This window comes from Convolutriloba macropyga, chromosome 1, assembly GCF_964194025.1.
Source record: "Convolutriloba macropyga chromosome 1, txConMacr16.3, whole genome shotgun sequence".
Classification (NCBI taxonomy): Eukaryota; Metazoa; Xenacoelomorpha; order Acoela; family Convolutidae; genus Convolutriloba; species Convolutriloba macropyga.
The window spans coordinates 82,568,175-82,592,090 of record NC_134468.1 but is presented as its reverse complement, the minus strand read 5'-3'; the positions used below and the strand labels follow the sequence as shown (position 1 = coordinate 82,592,090).

Below are 23,916 nucleotides of genomic sequence, written 5' to 3'. Positions count from 1 at the left end.
AATCTTCCGTTTTAAGTTAACATTTATGCCGAAGCCGAGAGGTGTTGTAGTATAAATAAGGATATCACAGTTTTATCCTTTCAAAACTAATGAAGTATACAAATAACATTTCGAATTGTAAATACCAGAGTGCTGTAAAGCAAACTAAACTAATCGTGTGAGCTTTCAAATTGATCAAACAATCCAACAGATCGATTTAGAGCGAAACGACAGACCATATTGTTCGAGCAAGAGCAATTTCACTCAACAAATAACGAATCTGCTGAACTTTCACACGTAAATATCATTAGATCTATTCTGTTTCGACCAAGAAAAAACGGGACAGACTCTACAACAATGAAACAAGCTACATTGGGTAACGGGGTCACGTGCTCACAATTGGGCTATGGTTGCATGTCTCTCTCCCCCGTCTTCTACAAACTGGACGATGCCAACTACTCGGACGAGGACGCACTGAAAGTCCTCCGACGAGCGCGAGAACTCGGCGTGACCCATTACGATTCGGCTTTCGCGTACGGATTAGGGCACAACGAAACCCTTCTCGGAAAATGGATCAAAGAAATTGGGTCGGTGGAACGTGCAAAACTCTGCATCGCGACCAAAACTGGAATCAAATTGAGCCCGACTGAACATAGGGTTTGTGGTGATAAGGAATTTATAATTTCCGAGGGCAAAAAGTCGGCCGAGAGACTTGGATCTTACATCGATATTTTCTACCTTCACAGGAAACTGTTTCTTTAGTTTCTCGCTGAACTGTGGCCAGCCACAATTGACTGGCTCCAATGAACTTGACAGACCCATGAAAAGATTTGAGTTCCATTTTATCTGTGGCACTGAGCCGTGTCTTATAGTCAGTGTAACCTATAGTCAACATACATTGTCAATATTGCAGCCCCCCCCCCCCTACATAAGTCTTTTCAGAAGTCGAGATCTAGACTAGGGTATGTTTTTTTTGCACCCATGATATGGTTTATAACAATTTTAATGACTTGTCTCACTACTTTTTTATTTCACAGACTACTGACGAGGTAAAACCAATCCCATCTACATTTTTGACACAAAAGAATCCTGAATAATAATTTTTGTTGACCAGTTGAAAGGAAACAGTTTCCTACTTAGAATTGACACTTCGGTTCCGATTGAACAAACTATGGAGGCTATGAAGGAGCTGATTAGTCAAGGTGTGATCAAAGGTGTCGGGCTTAGCGAAGCATCGGCTGCGACTATAAAAAGAGCACACGCAGTCCAACCAATCACAGCCGTCCAAATTGAATACTCCCTTTGGTCGAGAGACGTTGAGGAAGAAATCATTCCAACCTGTCGGGAATTAGGAATTGGGATTGTCGCCTATTCGCCTCTTGGGCGCGGGTTCCTAACCGGTAATTTCAAAAGCAGGGATGACTTTAAAGAAGGTGACTGGAGGCTGAACAACCCGAGATTTGAGCAACAAGCTATGGAGCAGAATGCTAAATTAGTCGAAAAAATTGAAAAGATGGCGGCTGGTAAAGGAAACGGTTGTACTACTGCCAAATTAGCCCTCGCTTGGGTTATGGCCCAGGGTTCAGATATAGTTCCAATTCCTGGCACTTCTAAGGTTGCCAATTTGGAGAAAAACGTGGATGCGACCAATTTTCCACTGAGCAAAGATGAAGTTGACGAGTTGAGCACAATAATGCAGCCTGATTATGTGGTTGGGGCCAGATATGCTGCTGGTCACCTGACATTCCAGGAAAACTGAAAAAAGTCTCGTAACATTTTAGGTTTACCAACACGAGCCAGCGTCCCTACTTTTAAAAAAATATTGGGCTAATTTGTGGAACCGGTATAGCAGAACTTAACTGTCAACTTCCATGTCAATTTTTGTTACATTTTGACAACTTGTTGGCCATATTGAAATTGAATTTTGATTCCAAATTTTTTGTCGGTTAGCTTAGGTAAAGCCGTAAAATTGGGTCGAACTAAAGTCCATCTGCAAAAACTTGGGTCGAGCTAGAGTCGATATGACAAAAATCGGGCTTAAATCATTTCATGGCCTATTTGAATCGAGCACGGTCTTTAGGTAAGTCCAAGCCAAGACTGGGTTTTTTGCAGCTTCCATCTTAACATCACACTGAACAGAAAAATACAGGAAAGTATCAAAAATTCAATTGATTGAGTGCTACAAACTATTTCAAAGAATCGCACTCAAAATATATAAATAAATATAATTAAATTAATTGATCATCACTCCAATTAAACTGAACACAATATGCAGTTTAAATTCTCTCTTTTTCATTGCAATGATAAAATTATAAATCGCTTCTTCACTATACAAACAAATACGACATTTTAAAATTAAGATTAGCCTTACAATGAGGGAATCATGGAACTAATATAGGGCATTATGGTAAAATTATGGCCAATATTAATCATCGCCAATTTATCTCCAATTCATTTTCTTTCCAATAACAAGAGCGTGGTCTCAACATGAAATATTGGCTAAACTTTTGGTAAAACGACTAATGTTGAAAAAAATTATGCATTGATAGCCGTGGCTGTTTTCTGGCTCCCATTAATATTTGCGCAAATTAAAAATTTTTTCAAAAAATATGAGCCACATTGTTCCAAGTCTATGCAACACATTTAGGGAGAAACAAAAAAAATCAAAAATTAACTATCGGTTTACAACGATAAGCTGACAACCAGGATGTTAAACAGATTGACAACTTTCAAGAAAGAAATTCTCCGGGAAGCAAATTGCGATAATAGATAGACTTGAAATTAAAAAAACTGCTAATTTAGAAAAGGCGACTAAAAAATCCGATTTTTCTCTGACAACGAAGCTCACTACTACGTAAACGTCCCAAAAAAACTTTTTGGCCAAAAGTTTGTCGAATTAGGTTTTAAAATTAAATAGGAAGCAATTATTAACCGCAACTGCCAAACAATTTAACATTGAAAATTTTGAAAACCATTTTACCTGAACCTGATAGCTCAAGGCAAAAATCGATGTATATTTGTTAACATGCCAAAAACTTTATAGAGACGTATTCAATCAATCTCTTTCAATGCCACTACAGAGGCATTTTAGCACATGGGTAAACCGTATTAAGATATAATCTATTATTGGTATAACAATTACCAGCGCGCGAGAACTCCACAATACTTACCAAAGGACGCGGACCAAAAGATAAAGATTGTTAATAGCTGTTTTTTAGCAAGTAATATAATCGCTCTGTCTACTCGGTTCTTCCTTTTTCAATGTGTACAAAAAAGAACGCTACAAATTATCCAGTAAATGTTCTGCGTAGAGTTGAACTTAGGTACACTGATTGAAAATTAAAGACACTGTTAAAGATAAAGATACTGATTTCAAACTAACTACTGAACATGAAGACTCAGACTCAAAGAAAACTTATAGAATATTTCCTATCTATTAATAGAACGAACAAAATCTGATTGGAAAAAATTCAAATAAAAAGTGTAAATAAGAAATGCAACGCACGATTAATTCATTGTTAAATGATTTTTGCGTAACAACCCCCAGATCTCGTAAAAAATTATCATCTTAGCAGACTACTGGACGCTTGGAAACCAAAACATTTAAAACCAAAATATTTGCAAAAAGAAACGTAAAAACCGCACTTGGAGCCTAAATTTTAGTAGGAAAAATCCTACTAGAATCCTTCTACAGAGAGTTAACATATGCGGACACAGGTCAAGAGCGTCATTCTGTTCAACTGCAGGAATTGAATCGAGATAAAATTACCACAGATGAAGCTTCACAGCGAAAAAAATCATTTGTCTCGAATTTGACAAATTGTTGTTTATTCTTCTGGCAAATTCATCACACAAAAACCAGAAAATTCTGGATGCCGTGTTGCAACTCCTCGACGTCAAAATTGTTCCTCCGATCTCCAAGAGGAACAGAATAGTCATCATCAACCACAATTACTCGAAGCTACAAAACTTAAACTACCAGAGGGTGAAATACGCGAACTTATAAAAGCTCATAAAGTTTAAAAAAATGGCTTAAACACCCCACAAACAAATTATCTAGACCTGCCAACTTTGCCGATTGACAGCTTACGGACAACATCCACAGGAGAACTGTTCTTTTCACTCAAAAAACTAAAGTAGCATTGGCCGCGTGACACCCACCCCACGTATCACTCGGCTTGCCCGGCTACCCAACGAAAGCGGGGACCAATTCGATGGTCTTTTGAGAGCAAGCACCAGTCGCTAAAATTCCCGAGGATCAAAATCAGCAAGCCCAATACCTACATTTACACCTCAACCAAAACGCACTCAACGATAATCGACGCTTGCCAAAAAACACACCAATCGCCTTGGATGACGCATTAGAACAGTTACCCAACCGTTACTGAGGTCCAGGCCAACAGCAGAAAATTTGATTCCGTGGAAGAACAACCAGACGATGACGCTGGTGCCTGAACTGACACCAATGATGAGCGGACAAGAAGAATCTAAGAACAATTTATACAGGTAATGCTCTTCAAAAACAAAAGTTTTCCTCAGAGAGTGGACAATGTCCTTTTGAACTGGACAAATACAGTAAATGACTTAAGATCAATTTTTGTTTCCAATCTGAGACCATTTTGATGACGTTGGCAACCTGCGTCAGGGACAAAACAGAAAAATGATCAAAGTGTGACGAAAACTGAATGTCGTAAATAAATTACATCAGCATATTGAGTTTGCGTCAGCATTGTAATTAGAACACAGCATGCTTTTTTGTATAATAGGCTAATGATAAAACAATGAACAAACATTGCGAACAAAGACTTTCAAAAATCTGTCATTGTCAAGTTATTGAGGTAATTGCAAGTTTAATAATAAAAATTGATTCAAAATATTCAAGTTAGATATTCAAGATATTCAAATTAAAATTAGCTAAAATGGAACAAGTTCTGATGATGAACGTCATCAGCTGGTTTAAGTCAGTTTATAAATCATTGGATAGCGGCATTTGGCCATTTCACGATTCATGGAGAAATCAGAAATTGGACATAGTCGATTTTGGTGGTAAATCTGCCTCAATCTTAAAAGCTCCCGTCAACCCTTTGTGGACTTCAAATTAAATGTGTTCCAACCAAGCGTGAACTTTGCGCAGAATTTCGACAAATCTGACAGTTGAAAATAATCTAACACACTTCGAGCGTTGCGTTAAATACGATGGTCCAGATTTTGCACATGATTTGAAAGAAAATTCGATGTGGTCCGGAAAATTGAAGTATGCAGCAGAGTGTCAAACGTTTAAAGGGCTGAAGACAAATCATGAAAAAGCACTGATGAAAAATGAAGAGTGGTTCACATTGCCCATATCCAATATAGTTGCGCTTATTCTATTGCATATCTATTGAGTGGGTAAAAAATTGGCTGATTGCCCGGACAAAAAGGAGTTCCCAGCAAAGGAATTCTCTAATTAAGAACACACAAGATTTGCGGTTCTTCTTAGAAAATTAGTGCATTGAAATTTGCAGTAATTCTGCTGGGCAATATACTCAGCCGGGTGACATTTTATCCAGCTTGAGCTGTCAATTCACACTGTGCTGATCTTTGATACAGGTAAAAACGGATATGGCAGAGAAAATACATAGGCTGGGAACAGAAGATGCTTAAATTAAGGTAACCTAATGTTTTTGTGTGTTTTTATCCGTAATGTGTTTTTTAAAATATTTGGAGGTTGGGAAGCTGTGAGAAAGTATTCAAAAGAACAGCTTGCTGCAATATTTAACAAATTCGACGGAAAAGATAGAAATAACTGGAAAATAAAATTGTCTTCTCTGAGTCCCGTGGAATATAAAAAAAGCTGGAACAGCAAGAAGAGGCTGTGTATACTGAGCGAAATCAAACACAATCTGTTAGTTACAGAGAAAATGAAACAAAAGGCAATCTGCGTACTATAATAAGCATGAGCGTGGAATTTAGCAGCGTTCTACAAGCAAATGTAACTGCATTATAAGTGCCCAAAAAGAAGAAGAAAATTCTAAATCTCCATGCTGGACCTTTTGCTAAATCAGGTTACTAAGATCAAAATCCAATTTTGGTAACAAAGAACGTTTAAAAAATCAATGTAAAACAAAGCAATTGCATCCCTCTTGTTTGTAACTTTAATTAATCCGCAATTTAAAGTATTGAGGACAAATATTTATATATTAATTCTTGTATTTAATTATTCCTTATTATTACAAAAAGTTCGTATGGAAAATGCCAGCTTCTCCTCACAGGTAAGAAAACGCCTTTTTCCAATGATGTGAGCAAGGAACTTCATGCCATTTTTTCTTTGCATAAGAGGGAAAACAAGCTTATTTAAATAAACGAAAAAATAAAATTGTAATTGCAAGAAATTATTGTAGGGAAACAAACTAGCAGGTGGCGCGCAGCTCAATTTATTATTCTAGATGCCAAATTATAACAGCGGCTCATTTTAAATTTAAACGAATTTGGTGAGAATTGGTATGAGGATTTTAAATCGTAATAGTTCAGTACAAAATTCCCTTTTCAGTACCTATCTTGGAATGCGGGCCGTGACAACGTATATATTTGCTAATACTAGATGGAAGGCTTGTTTAGTTGAAAAATAATAAAAATAATACAAAACAAGACAAAAAAAATTAAGAATAGTATGATCTTGCAGGTAAATTTTTAGCAAATTGTAAAATTTTCAATTATTTTTAAATCAACTGGCATAACGACCTCCAGGAAGTCGCAGAGGTGAAATCTGAGAACGTTTGGGTGGTAATTTCTGCATCTCGTTACAGAAATTTGCAAAAGCTTCCCACTTCGAATGTTTATAATTTGAAGGATTCAGTAAGTTTTTAGGCGTAAAATGTTGAAATTTTGATTATCGGTTTAGAAGGAAAAGCGAGTTCCATGAACGGATAGCGGACATGACAGAAAAGAGTTTGAAAGCAATTTTTGTTTTTTTTTGCCATAAAAAGTACAAAAAGGAGCTGATTTGGAATCCAAAAAATTGACATTCTTTCTCGGTGGCAATTGTTAATCATATGAATTTTTCGAATTTAATGCTAGCAACCAGATTTATAACTTCGAGAAGCTCGTTAGGGCACAACTTGACAACTTAAGACGTGAAACTTGATTCTTCTGTGAAAACTTTCACAAAAGCTGCTCACTTGAAACAACAAGTAGTTGTTTAAATGTCAAATTAATAGAATTAATCACTATTTACTTTCCAAATAAGAACAACAATTAAAATCCCGCTCTATGACCCCGTGGCGGGAACATTATTGAGTCGTTCGAGAGTAAAAAGGGTTCTCCGAAAAGTGCAAGAGAGGCTCACCTTAAATGCTGGTTTAATGAAGTGCTGCAATTAACAAGGTAAGAGCTCGATATAGGGTTTTAGCTCTGAGAATTTGTGCAGTGAAATTTTGGTGATTATGATGTTCGTAATCTTTCTGTGACTACAGCAAAGGCCAGAGCGGTACACTTGAAACAAATAAAGAAAGGTAAAACAACAAATTTTTGTTTCAAAACTGATAACTGCGGTAGAAATGTTGTGGTGGGGCAGGGTTCAACCTCAAGTTGTAAGGTCCACTTCCTCTGCTATTTCAGCTAGTTGTTGCAGGTGTCCTGTAAAGGAAAGGCATCATTGTTCTAATATTGCTATTTGATGCTTTAATTGATTCGTGGATTATGACTGGCAGTTGATTGGGACTTTCGGTTAAGTCATTAGCAGTGGTAATCAGGGGAGGTAGTGTGGCTTCCGCGTTGTTGACAGGAATTATGGGTTGATGAACAACATGTGCAGGTTGCGTATGAAGCTGTTGATTGTTTTGCTGTTCGACTGTATCGCGGGTTGAAAATTCTAACATACTCGACGTCATTCCATGTACAGTTTCTGTCAACTGTGGTGGCTTCAGTAATTTCCCTAGGAGATTATCAATTCAATCGGGTTCAGCGCCAAATATATTTAGCAGTGGGTCTGGATTTTTGGGGTTCACAAAGCTAATATCGTGTACTGTGTACTTGGGTTTAATCGGACGAACTCTGACTCTATTTACACACTGGGTGTCGTTCGTCTCCACTTGTCGTATTAGGTAGTTTGAGTGCGTGTAGGCAACCTCAATCCGATGGAGAGGGATCCATCTCGGTTTGCTGAAGCCATGTAGAGTCGACGGTAGATGGGTAATTTTCGGGTCGAGTAATAGGCAGTAGCTGTGTAGTATTAGTGGTGACGCTTTCACATTCCGATCAAAATAAGATCGGTATTTCTGGTACGCGTTAACTATAGTGTCTTTTTGAAGTTCATAGTACTGTACCATCTGGTCTGGAAACTCATGGTTAGTTGAGCTTTGTGGCATTTTTTCAACAAATTTCCCGACACTGAACTTTCGTTCAAGCGCTGACATTGGTTGTCGGCCGTGGAATAGCAGTGCTGGTGTACAACATGACTTGCTACTGAAGCTCGTTTAATGCGCGAAGCAAGCCAAATTACGGGTTCTAGCCAAATTATGCCCGGTGCGTTCATGTTCACTTGCAAGTTTTCCTTAAGTACTGCATGGCTAAGTTCCAAAAAGCCAATGGTCTGGTGATGTTTTAAGTGTTGCCTGATTAAATTGAATCTGAAGAAGGACTGTGAGTTCTTTGAACAGTTTTGATGTAAACAAATCCAAGGTCCGATAAGACTTTATCTGGGAAATAGCAGTGTTGATGAAATAAAGATAATAGTTTCCGGGCGACACCTTTGGCATCTGGGTGTTTGAGTGGGACAGCAATGCTGAAGACATCGATTGCTGTTAGAATGTAATTGAATATTCCAGAAACAATGAACATACCAACATGTCAATCCAAAAAAGTTCCTGAGGGAAATTTTGTAAACTGCTAATTGGCGAAGTGGAGGAGTTAGATGGGACTTTTGGATTGGCTTAATTTCAAGACAGGTCAAGCAGTTTTTAATGTAGTCGATAAGAATTTCCTAGACACCAGGGAAATAGAAGTGTTTTCGAAAAAGATAATCAGTTTGGGTAATGCCTCGATGACTAGCTTCGGGGCTGTTGTGATGCGATACAACAGTTCATACCCAGGATGTTGTGGACATCAAATGTTTAATGGGTTTGCTGTACAAATTGCTGATATTTGCAGGTTGACACTGTTTGTTTCCAATACTTGATAGAATTCAATTTCGTCGTTATTTCCTGTTGTTTGTTGAATGCAACTTACCACATTCGGCAATTTTCCCGTGTTTTGAACGTTTGGTAAAGTTGGGGCTTTGTTGAAATGGGCTAAATCGTTGGTTTCTGGTGGTAAGTTGGTTTTGAATTCACTCTCTATCCGTTGGATTGGAATTTTGTTTCTGATCATTAGCACGATTGCTTCGTTCGGTTTTTGAGGAACTCGTGCAAGAAAGTCAGCCGCTGCGTTTGCCTTGCTGGAATATGCTTCAATATGAAATCGTATGACATGAGGCTGTCTACCATTAACCATAAAATAGGTGGGATGTGTTTTCCTGAAGGAAATGGGTCAAGCTACGGTTGTCAGTGACCACAATAACCTTCTTTGAGCAGTCCCAAATGAGGTGACAAACATTTTCGAAGCTCGAAGCCATAGTAGACAGCTAGAAATTCCTCGCAATAAATGCCCATTTTAAGTTGAGCTTCGTTGAAAGCATGGGATTCGAACATCAGGGGTGCGTATTGGCGTTTTTTCTTGTCAATTCCTTCTTTTTGAGTATAAGAAGTATACATATGCCGATAGGTTGATACTCGGCACTCAATCAGCACATGCATTCTTCCTCGGTTTTCGGAGCTTACCCAACTAATCATGTTGTTCTATTTTTAGATGACACAGTAAGGTTATTCATTTTCCTTTTCCAATTTTTCGCCAAATGTAAAGCGTCATATTTCCCCACACTTTTTTCAGCTGCCGCATTGTTCCGTTTTGAATGTGAGTTTTTATTTGAGTAATTGTATGAGTGCATGCGTGTTGTGTATGAGGATATGCGTGCGTGAGTATGCGTGTTTGCTAAAATCACTTCCTGTTTGTTAGAGCAAGCACATTAATTTGTCATAGCTCTTATTATCAACACGCTTTATCCTCATGTACAAAAAACAGTATTTTTGCCTCAACAATTTTACTCATTCTAAACAGTCAATTATACTCCTAACTTATTCAACCTACGTATTCGAAAAAGGCTGCGTGTGTTCTAAAAAATTATCAAAAAAGTTAGCAAAAATTAATTACTTAAAATGGGTATCCCCCCTCCATCTACCACACCCACCCACCCACTTTCCCACCCACCCACACAGCCACCAACACACACACAAGCGCAGTCTCACAAACAAACACAAGCACGAGTTTAAAAGTAATAACTGACTGATACATGCACACAGTCAGCTTTTCTAGTATATCCAGAAAAAATTACATTTCATAAAATATATTTTTATAAAATTGTAAAAACTGCTTTTCTTCAATATTATTTCAAATTACAAAAACAATCAGTTTATTTTACAAAATGTAAAACTTTTTTACAAATTGTAAAAAATTTAGTTCTCAAAAATTATTTTAAATTCTGAAAACAAACAGTACATATTGCAATTTCTTAAACAAATTGTAAAACTTACATCGTTCCAAGGAATCTTCCAAAAACTAAAACAAGCACAGTCTTTACAATTTGTAAAAGAAATTTTAGAACATGTCTAAAAAACTCTAAATCTTTTTTATCGTGATACCTGTCTGTCGGATCAACTCATTTTTCCAAAATGTAAAAACTTTTTACAAATTGTAAAAAAAACTTGATTCACTATAAAAACAAATTTTTTGTTGATTCGTTTTGTTTTTTCGAATTTTAAATTGAGTTAGCGAAGAAAGCTGATCGGTTCATTTTTTCTTTACTTTTCATTTATTCCTTTCTCTTATTTCGGTTGTGATAAATTTTCTGATAGGACTCAATGCTTAAATTCTTTGTTTTTGTGGATCTTTTTTCAAGAATTATCTGATTGGTTGTTGTATCGACTAGCAAGTTGAGGTTAGCTTTGCGTCGCTCCAAGTATATCATTTTGCTCAAACTGTTGCCGGCCGTCAATTGCTTCTTCTCGACTAAAAATGTTGCTTTTGTCCTGGCGTTGTTTATTCGAATAAGCTTTACTTATTTTGTCTTGCTGTTCAAGTTTTCTAGTTTTTACAAATTGTAAAAAACTCAATTTCTACTTTTTACAAATTGTAAAACACTCAGTCTCAATTTTTCTTTTACAAATTGTAAAAATCTCAGCTTCGACTTTTTACAAATTCTAAAATTTCAACCATGTTCCTTTTACAATTTGTCAAATTTTTAGGCATCTAATTTTACAAATTGTAAAAATTCAGCATTTTCTTCCCACACATTATCAAATTTTTAGGCAAATACTTTTTACAAATTGTAAAATCTCAGATAATCCACTTTTACAATGTACAAACAAAAATTTACACATCCGTTTTGTTTCTTTGTTTCTCAAAGCGAAATTTTTTTACCTGTATCAATTGTTTTTAAGATTTTACAATTTGTAATAGTTTTCCAGTTTAATTTTTACAAATTGTAAAAACGAGGAGTCCAAATGCTGTGCAACGGGAATTCCCTTATCAATTTTACAAATTGTGAAATTTGGTCTTTCGCTGTTTTTGCTTTTCATCAACAAAAATAAATTAAAGTGATTCCTCATTTTAAGTTAGAGCTCTTGTTATCGTTTTCAAAAAACAGCTCTTCCACTTTATTTCAGATTAGCTTGCACTACTACATTTTGATTTTGTTATAAAACAAAAAAGTGGAGGAGTGTCATTCAACTTATATCCAAAAGCATCTTGGGCTTCATTCCGGCAACATTGTGAGTAAGATAAGATTTTGATTAAAACACAGTTTGCGCCATGAGCAGTTTTTTCAAAACTTTTCTAAGGGGAAGTGCATGCCAACTTTAGGCAATGGTGATTGCAACGTTTTGATGACAAAAAAAGAAAACAGTTTCTTTACGATCAATTTATCATCCAATGCGTCGCCTAATTGCTATCCCGACGATACACTTGCGTTCTTCCGTACATCACTCGGCGCACCTCTAGAACTTGATGATAATCAGTGGACCGTTTCCATCTCTAGCATAACTTGCCCAAATAATTCTTCAGTATCGTTAAAGGTAAATTTGACTATGTCAATGAAAAAATTGGCATCTACTTATCAAATTGTCGCGTTCCTAGAGGATTGTACAATAGCGTGTTCGAATTGATTGATGGCATGGAAAAGGAAATCTATCCATCTAGAGGACAAGAATCTGTTTTCGATAAAAGTACCAAGGAAAGAACTTACGTCCAAAGGTGTTGTTCTATGCGAAGGAAAGGACTGAGTTCATCTCAAAAATGTTTCCTATGATCTCAGATACATATTAGAATTAAAGAAGTCTCTGTTGGAGACACAAAATAAACTTTCCAGAGCCAACCAGTTTGAAGATAAGCCAGTTTTTCCAACGGATATCAAATTGTATCATCTTGCTTTTGTTTATTGTGACATTATTGAGCCACAGTTTTTTGGCAATACCAAGGCACCCTTATTATGATCTTTCCCTTGATCTGACGCATTTCAAATCGTTTCTGAAACGTGGAGTCCTCCCACGCAGGCCTTTTCGAATATCCAGCTGTATATCGTCACTCTTTTGACAAAACTCAAGCTAAGATTGTTAACAAAAACTATATTCACGATATTTTGATTGAAATTCGAAGTGATACTGGGAAACTGATACCTTTGACGGGAGTTGTTCGTACCTACGCAACACTTTTCTTTCAAAAAAGTTCATAGTTTCATTTCTTGCAATAGTTTAGAATGGCGCAGTGGATCAGAAAACGAAAAGAACAAAGTGACCTTGGCGACAAAATGCACAACCTTTCACCGGAATAACGCCTCAAGAAGATCTTGAGGTATCAAAACTGGATAACGCGTGGGACCTGGATTCAAAAAACAACCGATTTGTGAGAGTCGGTCTCAGAAAATTTGTAACGAGCGTAAACGCTTACATTAAGATCTTCAAACTATCAACTACGATAGATTCAAAAAACAATACAATATCTGATAAAGGGACCAGACAATCGATTTTATTGCTCAAAATGGACGAATTGATCAACATCACAAAAATTATTGGTAGTGAATCCAGTGACACCTTGACCGAGACACATTCGGCACTGCGGGAGTCTTTTGAGTTGGCAATGACTTCATCCCTTGAAGCAATTAGATGCAATAGCGCCACTGTTGAAGGGAAGAAAATGAAGACAAAAGTTGTGGAAGTTGAACAAAATTAAATGGGGAAACAAACGGAAACGAAGGTAAAATTTACAACCAGTCTCAAGTTGGGGACGGCTTTCCCGAGGACCTTGCTATCCTTGTTACAGAGGATGTCTCATTTAGAAAAGAACAGATGCAGATATTTGGCGATCCTCAGTCAAATTCAAAGCTAGTCAAAAAGTGAAAATGAGCAATTCTTTCAATATCAAAAAAATTTAAACCGTATTAATAATATCACACAGCTTTGATTCAACTGATTGATTGCCTACATGATTAACATTCTCCTCTCATTGATCAACCTATATACGATACTTTTGTTTTCTTTTGCTACTACTTTTTAAATATAAGAAAATTTTTTTGCAGCTCTTACTCGTCATCTCATTCTAGCTGTTTTTGGTCCTTTTTTCAAACCTTGAACAACCTTACAGTGCTATGTTTTTCAGACAAGTATCAATGACTTCTGTCAGTTCTTCGGAAGCAGTGAGTTGCGAAGCAATTGACGCTAGTCGCGGCCTTAATCTTGCTTTGAAGCGGGCACCATTGACAAGGCAACCGGACGGTTTTTATGTTACACTGGAGGATGATGGAGGCAACCCCACCCGGATTGAAAACGAATAGTCTGTCGACGACAACTCCCAACAAGCGAGCTCTACCACTGCAGTTGTTGACTTGGACGATGACGACGTTTATGAGAGGGTAATAAGAATCTTTTTGCTATAAAAAAAACACCTTATGTTTCGAAGGCTAACATATACTGCACTGTATTGAGATGGGCAGTATCAAACACTAAGGATACAGAACGGTTCACATTGATAATTTGCTGAACATCATTAAATTTATTGTAATCTTTTTAGGTTAGTGGAAATGTGTGAAGAAAGTTGTCAGTAAACAAACAAATCAAATATCGCTGGGCAATATGACTCTCAAGGCTATCGCAGGGTCAATGTGATGATCTTTACGCTAAATTCAGATATATTGCAACGCGAGAAGAATTGAACACTGCTTTTGACTTCACAATAGCTAAATTAAAGAGCCTACGTCTCCAAATAAACATAGGTTCCTCGGAGACAAATAACATCAAGCGTTATTGTTGGACGCTTGGTTTTTTGTACAAAGCAAAAGCGATCTGTTCAATGACAATGAAGACGAGATACAATCAAAAGTGTAGAAAAAATTTTATATGAAAATTCTGACATGCTCGAATGTGACTCTTGAAGACTTGATTCTTCGCTGCCAAACCATAGCATAGAAAAATGTTCAACTTACCATAATTCACTTTTCTTGCCCGGATCTTGATTTGTCTAAAAAATTAATTTACGTTTTTTCTTCTTTCATATGTGTATTACGTTTTATCTTATGCTAAGACAGTCAGTCATCTATTAACTAAATAGTTGTTTTACGGCCAAAATTTTTCTCTTATTTTTAATTTCAACGACCAACCGCAAGAAGCAAGCTTTTTTAAAAACCACCTTGTCTTCAATAGTGTTGATGAATGAGTGTCCAATTAAAAAAAACAAATGTTCTCACAAGATCACCAATTCAGCCATTTCTCTGTTTTTCAGACCATAAAATGCAGAGTGAAAATCAACTATTTGTAATGTCCGACAACCCGTCATGCTCAAAAGAAGTTGAAGTTTACGAGAAAACTGAGATAGCTGTTCGTCAACTGGAGCTGTCACATCAAGCAATTACCATTTCGATAGATGAGGGATCCTGTACATGGGTAGAAGCCCTGAAAATTATGGAAAACACAAAGGCTATTGGAAAAGTACTCTACCATATGGGACTCATCAGACGTTTCGCTTCCTTGTTTCAATGGAATTGACTGAACACGACAATCGAAAAAGTTTATTTGAGGCTGGAGGATTGTTAGCGAAAAATCGATGCGCACGACGACGCAAAAGCACTCCGCTCAAGAGTGTTCAATTTATCGCAAGACTATAGACAGCGTAATGAGGCACAGAAACCAGCGACGATCCCAGAGTGATTGTTCCTAAACTAGATTATAACGTTTTTTCAATGTTTATAATTTTTGTAAGCTGCCTATCTTTCATCTTCAATTAATATGTATAGTTCAAAGTGTTTTGACCGATATTAAAATACTTTAATTTTTTTCTGGGTTTAATCTGCAGCTTTTGAGAGAAAAACGTGTCAACTTTTGTACAGACTTTTTCAAAAGAAATGATTGATATCTTTCCAATTATTTGCTAATCGAACTTGATCAAACTGATTTTGTTGTTGAGGTTTCTAATGAATTTGCTGCGTTTCAGTGAAATGAAAGTACAGCCAGTGCATAGGAAATGGTTGTGTATCTTGACAAATGTATTGTGTTCTGGAACGATTCTCTAATGGAAGCAATTGAAGGTATTCGATTAAAAGAGGTGAACGTTGTGAGGGCGGTGCAGCTCTTGAAAGGCCTCAGAGACGAGGGTTTACGACTTCATTCTCTTCCAAATATCAAAGATTTTTTGACTGGTTTTCAATGGTTCAGCATGACGTATCTGATGGAACGAACTTATCAAAAACTTCGAGAAGCTCTTCTACGTCTTGGTGGTTCCTCTAAATCTGAAGCCAAAGAAAATCTCTATACGGCAGCTATTTTTGCCTGAAAATATGTTAAGAAACCAACCAATTGATTAAATTGTGTCTTTAAAGGTTGCTTTCAAATAATAAGTAAAACTTGCTCCAACCATTTGCCAACCCATGCTGCTGTATTCAATGCCACTAATCATTTTCCAAACAAACTTTTTCTTTTGTCATTTCTGATGAGCTCACTCTTTGTACTCGGGTTTTCTAATTATTTTTTGATGACACGAAATTTTGTTCTTGTCTCAACTTAAAGAAGAACACGATTTCTAATTAACATTTTTTTATTGCTGTTTGAAGTTGATGATTGTTCTCTCTCTCTATAAACCACACAAAAAGACCGTCGTCTAAAACTATTAAAAGAAGAATCAGGTTCTAAATTTGAAACCTTTTTCAGACACTGATCATGTCAAGTGAAAACAAAAACACTAATGGCAACTGCGGCATCGCTACTGTAGCAAAAGCACCAGACGTGAGGATGGCTAATGGTTTTGATCCCTCAACATTTTATCAAATAACACGAAGACCGAAAAGAGGGAGCTCTTTACAAGCGGTTAGTCGCGACTTCGAGGTCAGTTTCCGAAGTACTGAAAGACAAATTGACAATGTCAAAGATATTTTTAATCTTTTGATAAATTTCCTAATTGAAGAAATAAACCGTGAAATCGAGAACATTAATCACCGTATACGCCTGATTTTAAACGCTCCGAGTCTGAGTTACCCAGTTCATACACCTTTTCAGGAAGCGGCTGATTTTAACATCGACTTTGTGCCAAATGAAATAGAGCGTGTTTTAAATTCAAACGAGAGGTTCGATATCAGTAGCGATATGAAAGTCAATGTGTTATCGGTGTCTTTACCTGCAATGGGTGATTAAAAGATAGGCGGAATTCATAATCGAACTATCCCTGACGTACTAACTTTCATATCACAGAAGCGATCAGTTATATCCATTCATACAGATGAATCCAATAATTGCTTATTAGCAGCACTAGGCGTAGGCATGGCTCTGGCAAAATAGATTACAACAGGCAAAGAAACAATTTTCAAAAAATACAAACATGATTTGGAAAAAAACAGTTTATATTCAAATTGAAACGTTTTTCAAATTCAGATATTGATTTCAAAAACAGCGCGAATAAGAATGGACCCTTGACGATCTGTCTATGTTGGCCAAAACCGCATTTTTAATAACATACAACATAACTGTGTACGATGCAAAGTTCATGGATGTTTGTTTGAAAAATTTCAATGACAGCCAGGAAAAGCACATTGATTTGTTGTACAACTCAGACGCAGAGCACGTTGATGTAATCACTTCAATGAAGGGCCTGTTCAGCGTTCGGTTTTACTGCTATGCTTGTCATAAAGGAGTTTTTACTGTTAAACACTTGTCTGCAGCCAGTTCGTGCGCAGAGTGTCGTATGCCAAAGTGCAGAAACAGGGCTTCTACTGCTTTCAAAACTGTTCATTATGCTACAGCCCGGAGGTTGTCAGGAAGCGAGTAGTTTCACAATCAAGGTCCTAGATGCTTCTTTATTTGTACACTTGTTGGAACTTCGAACGGCGACCTTTAATTCAGTGAAGAGAGCTTTAAAGAAAAACGCAGCTCAATATGAGTTGCAAGAGCCTCCCATTACTTCTTTTCTACTCAATACAGGTACCAGCGTTTATTACCAGGATGATTTGTTCAATAGAATTCTAGCTTGCAAATTGTTGTGGTCCTGGTAGCAGAGAACTCTTTCACGGGAACGTATAAATATAATCCTTTCAATTTCGAGTACATTGATTTGAGTTCAGTGGGGGTCACACGAGAAGGATCGCAAGTAGGTGGCACATCCATTGATATCTCTAAAAGCCACGTCCGTCTCTACCACACAACAATGAGGGCCTTGGGTCATTTTGTCGGCGGCAACGGAATTACTCTCAAAAACTTTGCCAATCATTTTGCATTGGTTTTCAATCTTACAGCTGATCCCAATTTACGGGACAGCACAATCCGCCCAGAACGTACTGGTGCACGGTTGGGGATCGAACTCAAATTCAAAACATCAACCAAGCAACCCATTAGAGTCATACTTATGACTGAACGTCGATCTGTTGCTTTGATTAATTGCAATCGATACGTTATCAAAAACTCAGCAATTTACAATGGTTGACAACAGTGACATTGATCGTTTTGTCAGTAAACACTCTGAGTTTAGCCTGCGTTACCTTGGCTGTTATTCTGCTGACAACTTCCCTTTCATTCAGCGAAACAAATTTGTGATTGTAAACAATCAACCATCTTGCTTTTTTTTGGGGAACACTGGCTTTTGGTCGCAGACAGTAATGGAAAACTACTTTTCTACGACTCCTTCAAACAAGGTCTTCACAAAGTTTTCCCAATTATTTTTAAAATACTGCAGAAACTCTACTAAAAAGACTAAAACGTTCATTAAATTTGTCGAAATTCGTCCCTTGTTCAAACAGCTAGCGACAAGTAAACTGTGTGCATTGTACTGTTTATACGTTGCTCACTAGATCTATTTACCGACCTGAACTTTTCCTTTTTATCCAACTGAAGCAGAGTTGCTACAATTTGGTGCTGAAAAATTCAGTATTTCTACTATGAAAAAAAATTCTTTGAAATTTGATTTTTCTGCAAAACATATGCAAGCTATCAAAATTAACTTAATTAATTAATTAATTTAACTTTTTTTGCGATAATAGGATGGAGTTGATCCGACTGAAAAAAACGAGAAAAAGACAAATGAATCAGTAAAATAAACAAACACACAAACCTAAAAATTCCGAAAAAATATTTAGAATGTCGAGCACCAATTCAAATTTTACTTTTGCTTCTGTCACCTTAGTCGATTATCCTAACTTGGACAATAACGCGAGTGTTATGTCTATCCAATCGTCACCTTAGTTGGAAATGGGATATGGAGATGAGTGGTCACTAATCTTGAAAAAGGAAGTGCTCAAAATTCTCAGGAAGTAGTGGAAGATGACATGACGATGAGGAGCTAACTTCCATGAACAGGAGGCTCAGATTGAGACCTCGAAGCCGAGGTGCGCAGTATATTCTAGACGCCTCCTCCGACGATGATAATAATCATGATAGCCGGATGGCCATGGAAAAAGAAGAGACGGCGAATATGAGGCCTTTGAGTTCTCTTCTGTTACAGTTTTGCCACCTGCTCCGAAGGTTTGGATGGCCAAGAGACGGAGAGAAAAAGGCTTTAACTCAAGCCTTGCTTTTCCTCGGCCGTCATGTTGGAGGGTATGATGACAACAAGGATGGTTTGCTGAATGAAGCCGCCAGAGTTTTGGACGGGATGAAACTCTGAATGACAACAGCCTCATAAAGCGCGTAAACCAAATAGGCGGAATTATGAGGAGGTTGCAGCTCCCTGTAGATGACCAAACTCCTTTCCATCAGATGCTGCGGGCGGGTAATCTCAACTTTAAAGACCTTCGAGTTCGGCAGTATCTCTCGGGCTACATGTGATATGTACACAAGATTGTTGAGCGTGACAGGCTCTCAAAATTCGTCAAGGCTTTTGAGGGGATACAAGAAATTGCAGAAAGCCTGTAATGAAGAGTGGGGAAGTTTAGAAAGTTAAAGGCGGCTACAAGTTGATAGTCAGGCAAATCCTGTCCAGTGAGTGGGGGCAAACTGGTTTGCTGACTATCATTTGTTGAGCTGATCAAAAGATAAACTCGAGTCTTAGTCGTACAAGCCCCGTCTAGCGAGATCAAACATTCTGGCTTGTAGACTTTGCAAAACAGATCTCTCTTTATGTTAAGTTTCTTTAGTTTTGTTTAGAGTAGTTTAACTGTTTTATACTCTTAAAAATTGTTTCGAGTAAGCAAAATATAAAAACACTGCCAGTTTTGAACCACGGACCCTTGACGAGCAAGTAAATTTTAATTAAACACGCAGCCAGTTCGATATTTGCACTAAGATACCTATACTTGTTTTCGTTGGTGCGTCAAATTTTGAAAACGATTATGTGTGCTGGTGTCAAAATGTGTACCATAAATGTATAAAGGACATTTCTTTTGCCTGAGTGGGTGGAAGAAGTCAAATTTGTGAGTGTGCCTGGTGCTCTTGTGAATCAAGAAACAAAAAGCCTCCAGTACTTTTTTCACTTTGCTTTAATATGGAGATTAGTTAATTTTGACATTTCTGTTTTTGTTTCGTATTTGTTTAGTAATCTTGTAATAGAGGCAATTACGCACGCACCAAAAGCTATTTTAATATATTGTGATATTGTTGGAAATTCGCTGGAGTACCATAACGGTTATGAAGCGCTGGATGGTAAAAGTTGCGCAAAGGTAATAGAGGCGCTAGCGAAAAAGTGTAATGACAACAAATTCGTGGTGATGCACTCGCAGTGGAGGAAAAGTATCAAGTTGGCTCAAAATGAAGAAATTGTTTATACTAAGAACATTATCCATAGAAAAAATTGCATTATTGACGCAAATTCGAACCAGCGCTAAACTCACAGGAACTAATGGCGAGAAGACAGGACGGAGGGAGTCAAACCTGAATGTTCACCACAGCCGTCAAACAGTGTGCTTCAATGTTGGTATTCTTATTAGGACGGCAAAGTGAGGTTAGTAATATTCTAATTTGCTTTTTCAAGTAGCAAATGAATTGTTTCTAAAATTAGAACAATTTCATTGTCGAGTAGGCTCCGAAAACCGGGGAAGAAGGCATGTGCTGATTGGGTGCCGAGAATCACCCTATTGGCATATGTATTCTACTAGTATATTCTTCAATAAGCAAGACTTATCACGCTGCGTGCATACTAGCATCGGTCATTATCACGAACTGCTAGTCCTGCAAAGAGAACCTCAGTGACATTGTGGTAGCATCTATTAGCAATTTCTTTAAAATAATGAGACATTCATGATGTTCTTGCGTTATGATGAACTTCTAGTTGCTTTTTAGTAGTTTTTAAAAAGGTAGAAGACGCTGTTGAAGCTTTGGAATGGAAACGCGGAGGAATTGCAAAAACCCAATGATCCTTTTTATACTTGTTAAGTGGTCTTAAGCATTTCTAGATCTTTCAAAAATTTCGTCACTTTAGTTGTATATGGGGTTAAACCGTTGGCCGTAATCAAAGTGCCCGGAAATTAAAGAGATTTAACACCGAACTCACATTTAGCGGAGAAGAGTTTCAGTCCAGATTTGTTGATGCATTGAACAATTTGATTGAATTTGTCTAATAGCTACTTTACCGACCCTGCTCTACAACCAATATCGTCCAAATACTGGTAGCAGACATCCTTTGCGACGCATTGGTCTAAATGTTGTCGAGCAAAACAGCAGAAGCCGTTGGGGCATGACATAGTGTTTGTGCTAGTCGACTAAAAGCGTAGGTCCTAGCTCAAAAATTGAATTCTAAGAGATGAATAAAAAGTTCATCAGCCATTGGTACGCAGTGGTAGGCTGGTCTACAATCGATTATAGCAAATCAATTTTTTCTTGCTTGAAGATTTCCGGCGCCAGCTAATGCCGAAATTGCGAAAATTGTTGTTTTTCGTAGTCGTGTTGAATTCAATGGTTTAACTTCCTGAGATCGATCAACATTCAGAGTTTGCCGGAAGCTTTGCGTTTGCAGAATAATGAACTGCTGTAGTTCGAGGAGGTAAAGTAAGGGCTTTTACAGTTCCAAGTATGTCATCAGGGCTACTACTAAACTATCTACTTCTAAGTCCACTGAAATATCATCTCGGAAGTTTATTGGTGCTAGGGGCAAGCTGAAAAGACAGCGCTATCATGTTCAGGTTTCAGTCTAACACTCAAATTCGAGTCCTCGCCGGCATCAAATCTATGTTTACCAAAAATGCGATGATAGCTGAGGAGAAGCATTTATAATGACTTCCTTGCAGGTTCAGATTGTACTGAGTCTTTCCAGGAAAACATAACGAAAGTCATTGCGATCTGCCTCATTTTCCAAAGGATTCTCTGCTTCTTGTCCTTTACACTCAAGGATTTCATCATATATTTTTTCGATTCCAGTTGCACTTTCTGGGTTTTCGCATGCTTCTGGCATTTTAAACCAGAATCATCGTCCTTTTCACCTTCAATTGGAGCAAATTTGTTTTCATCGAAAGAATTCTGATTGGTCTGAATGAGGGCTGCTATTTGTGGGTCAATAGAAACTATAAAATTTTCTTGTTTTGGTGTAAGCACTGTGAAGACTGCTACTTTCTTACCTGCTGGTATGACTCTTCGTGATAATTAATGTTCAGGAACGAAATCTGAACTTGACTTTTGTCATCTACGCGTTTCACGACGATGTAACAAATACACCGGAGTACAGTTCGAAGAAATCGAAGGGTTCTATAGTACCAATGATTTTCGATAATTCAAAAGTTTTTGTCGCCTAAAAACAAAAAACGAGGTCTGATTACGAGGACCTAATGTTCTTTTTGTGTAAATGTTGAAGGTTTATTCTTTGTGTCGAACAGATTTCCTTTTATCGGTTTGTTGAATTTCGCTAACTATAAACGTTAGATCAGGCGTTAGAAGTAGTTTTTGTTTCATGTCAACCATGATGTTGTTCTCTGATAAAAACGGGGCTCCTAAAAGTGTTGTCTTTAGTCGTTGGATTACAAGAAATTGGGATTTGAATTCTGCTAAACCAATTCTAAATAAGATTTCTGCCCTGAACAGACATCGTTCCTTTTGACCAGTCGCTGTGTAAATTTCAGCTGTTGACGTTGATTTTTTGGATAATATATTATTCTCAATTTGGCTATAAGTTCTCATCGGCAAGGCATTAGTTAAATACCAGTGTCAACGAGAGCGTCAAATTTTAGGTTTCCAATGGCAATTTGAATATAGAATAGTGGGCTTTTTCCATTATTTTATTCATCGGTGGGCACGTCAATTTTTATAATTTTTGGTTTTGTGAAGAATTAGAATATTAATTAGTCACTCTGAAAGATTGTTTCTGCTGCTCATACGGTAATTGAGAATTTCTCAGGGGAGGATTTCTTTACCAGCAAAACCTTTGATACCTTCCCCTTTTCTAACAATTCCGGCAGATTACATTACATTACATTTGTGCTGACCGCCGCCGTGGTAGCCACCACGGGAATAGTAATTTTGATATTGTTGATTGTAACTGGCTCTATTCTCACTTTGAATTGGGTTTGTTTTGCTTTGTTGTCGATGTTCTTCCATGCTTTTCAGTTGGGCAACTAATTTGATCTATTTGAGAGACAATTGATTGTTCCGTTTCTTGTAGAGATTGTTGCTGGGCTTGCAGAAAAAAATCATCGGATCTAGTTCGTGGTGAATTAAACACGGTAGCAAAATCGTTCTCAGGGACTAGTTTCTCTATCATTATATTTCGTGCTACTCTGTTACCTAAGTCATTCACTGTTATTGCTGGCCCCTCTATTTCGTATAATTTTTGTCGAATTGTCGCTGGCATTCCACTGAAGAACTGTTCTCGAACTCGTAAAATTTGTTGGTCAACTAAAAAGACTCTGGCTGCTAATCTTTGCAAATGCGTCAAGTAATCCTCTGGCGTGGAGTACTGTGTATTGAATTTTATTTCCGGAAAACTAAGACGAATGATTGCAGTCTAGCCTGGATAGGTATAACGTGTAAAGGTCTCAAAGACTTTTCAAAATCAGCTCTTACTGCATTCGACATTTGTTCGTTAAACTGTATGGTTCCTTCTTTTAATCTGAGATGTAAGAAATGGTGTCAGCGGCCGTTTGGAACCGCAGAAAGACAAATGGAACTTCTAAGTTGTCGTTCAAAGACTTCAAAATCTACAGAGGGTAAACCGCTAAATTTGATAGAAGGTTTCTTCAAGGACTGATTACCATGAATAGGGGCATGATGAACGGCAGCTCCTGCTGCAAGTACGATTGGTCCCTGTGCTGGTGGTGCGGGTGGTTCTGGGAACTGCATTTGCAATATGTTTTCTGGATCCATTCACAAGGTGGGAATTAATTACAAAATGAATGAATAAAATGTGATTGGCTATAGTTACAATAAATCAATTGATCAATGAATCAATGAATTTGCTAAATAAGTTTATTGTACTATGTTT

The 23,916-nt window shown here is 37.4% G+C and overlaps 2 protein-coding genes across 2 annotated transcripts in view; one reads left to right on the top strand and one right to left on the bottom strand.

Moving 5' to 3' along the window:
• LOC142343316 (syntaxin-1A-like) overlaps window positions 1-23,916 on the bottom strand; it is a 383,172-nt gene that overhangs the window by 282,971 nt on the left and 76,285 nt on the right. The window lies entirely within an intron of this gene.
• Window positions 127-1,914, top strand: LOC142352107 (uncharacterized). Its single transcript, XM_075404481.1, has 2 exons — window positions 127-731; window positions 1,120-1,914. The coding sequence occupies exons 1-2, from the start codon at window positions 337-339 to the stop codon at window positions 1,736-1,738; spliced, it is 1,014 nt and encodes a 337-aa protein (XP_075260596.1). The 5' UTR covers window positions 127-336; the 3' UTR covers window positions 1,739-1,914.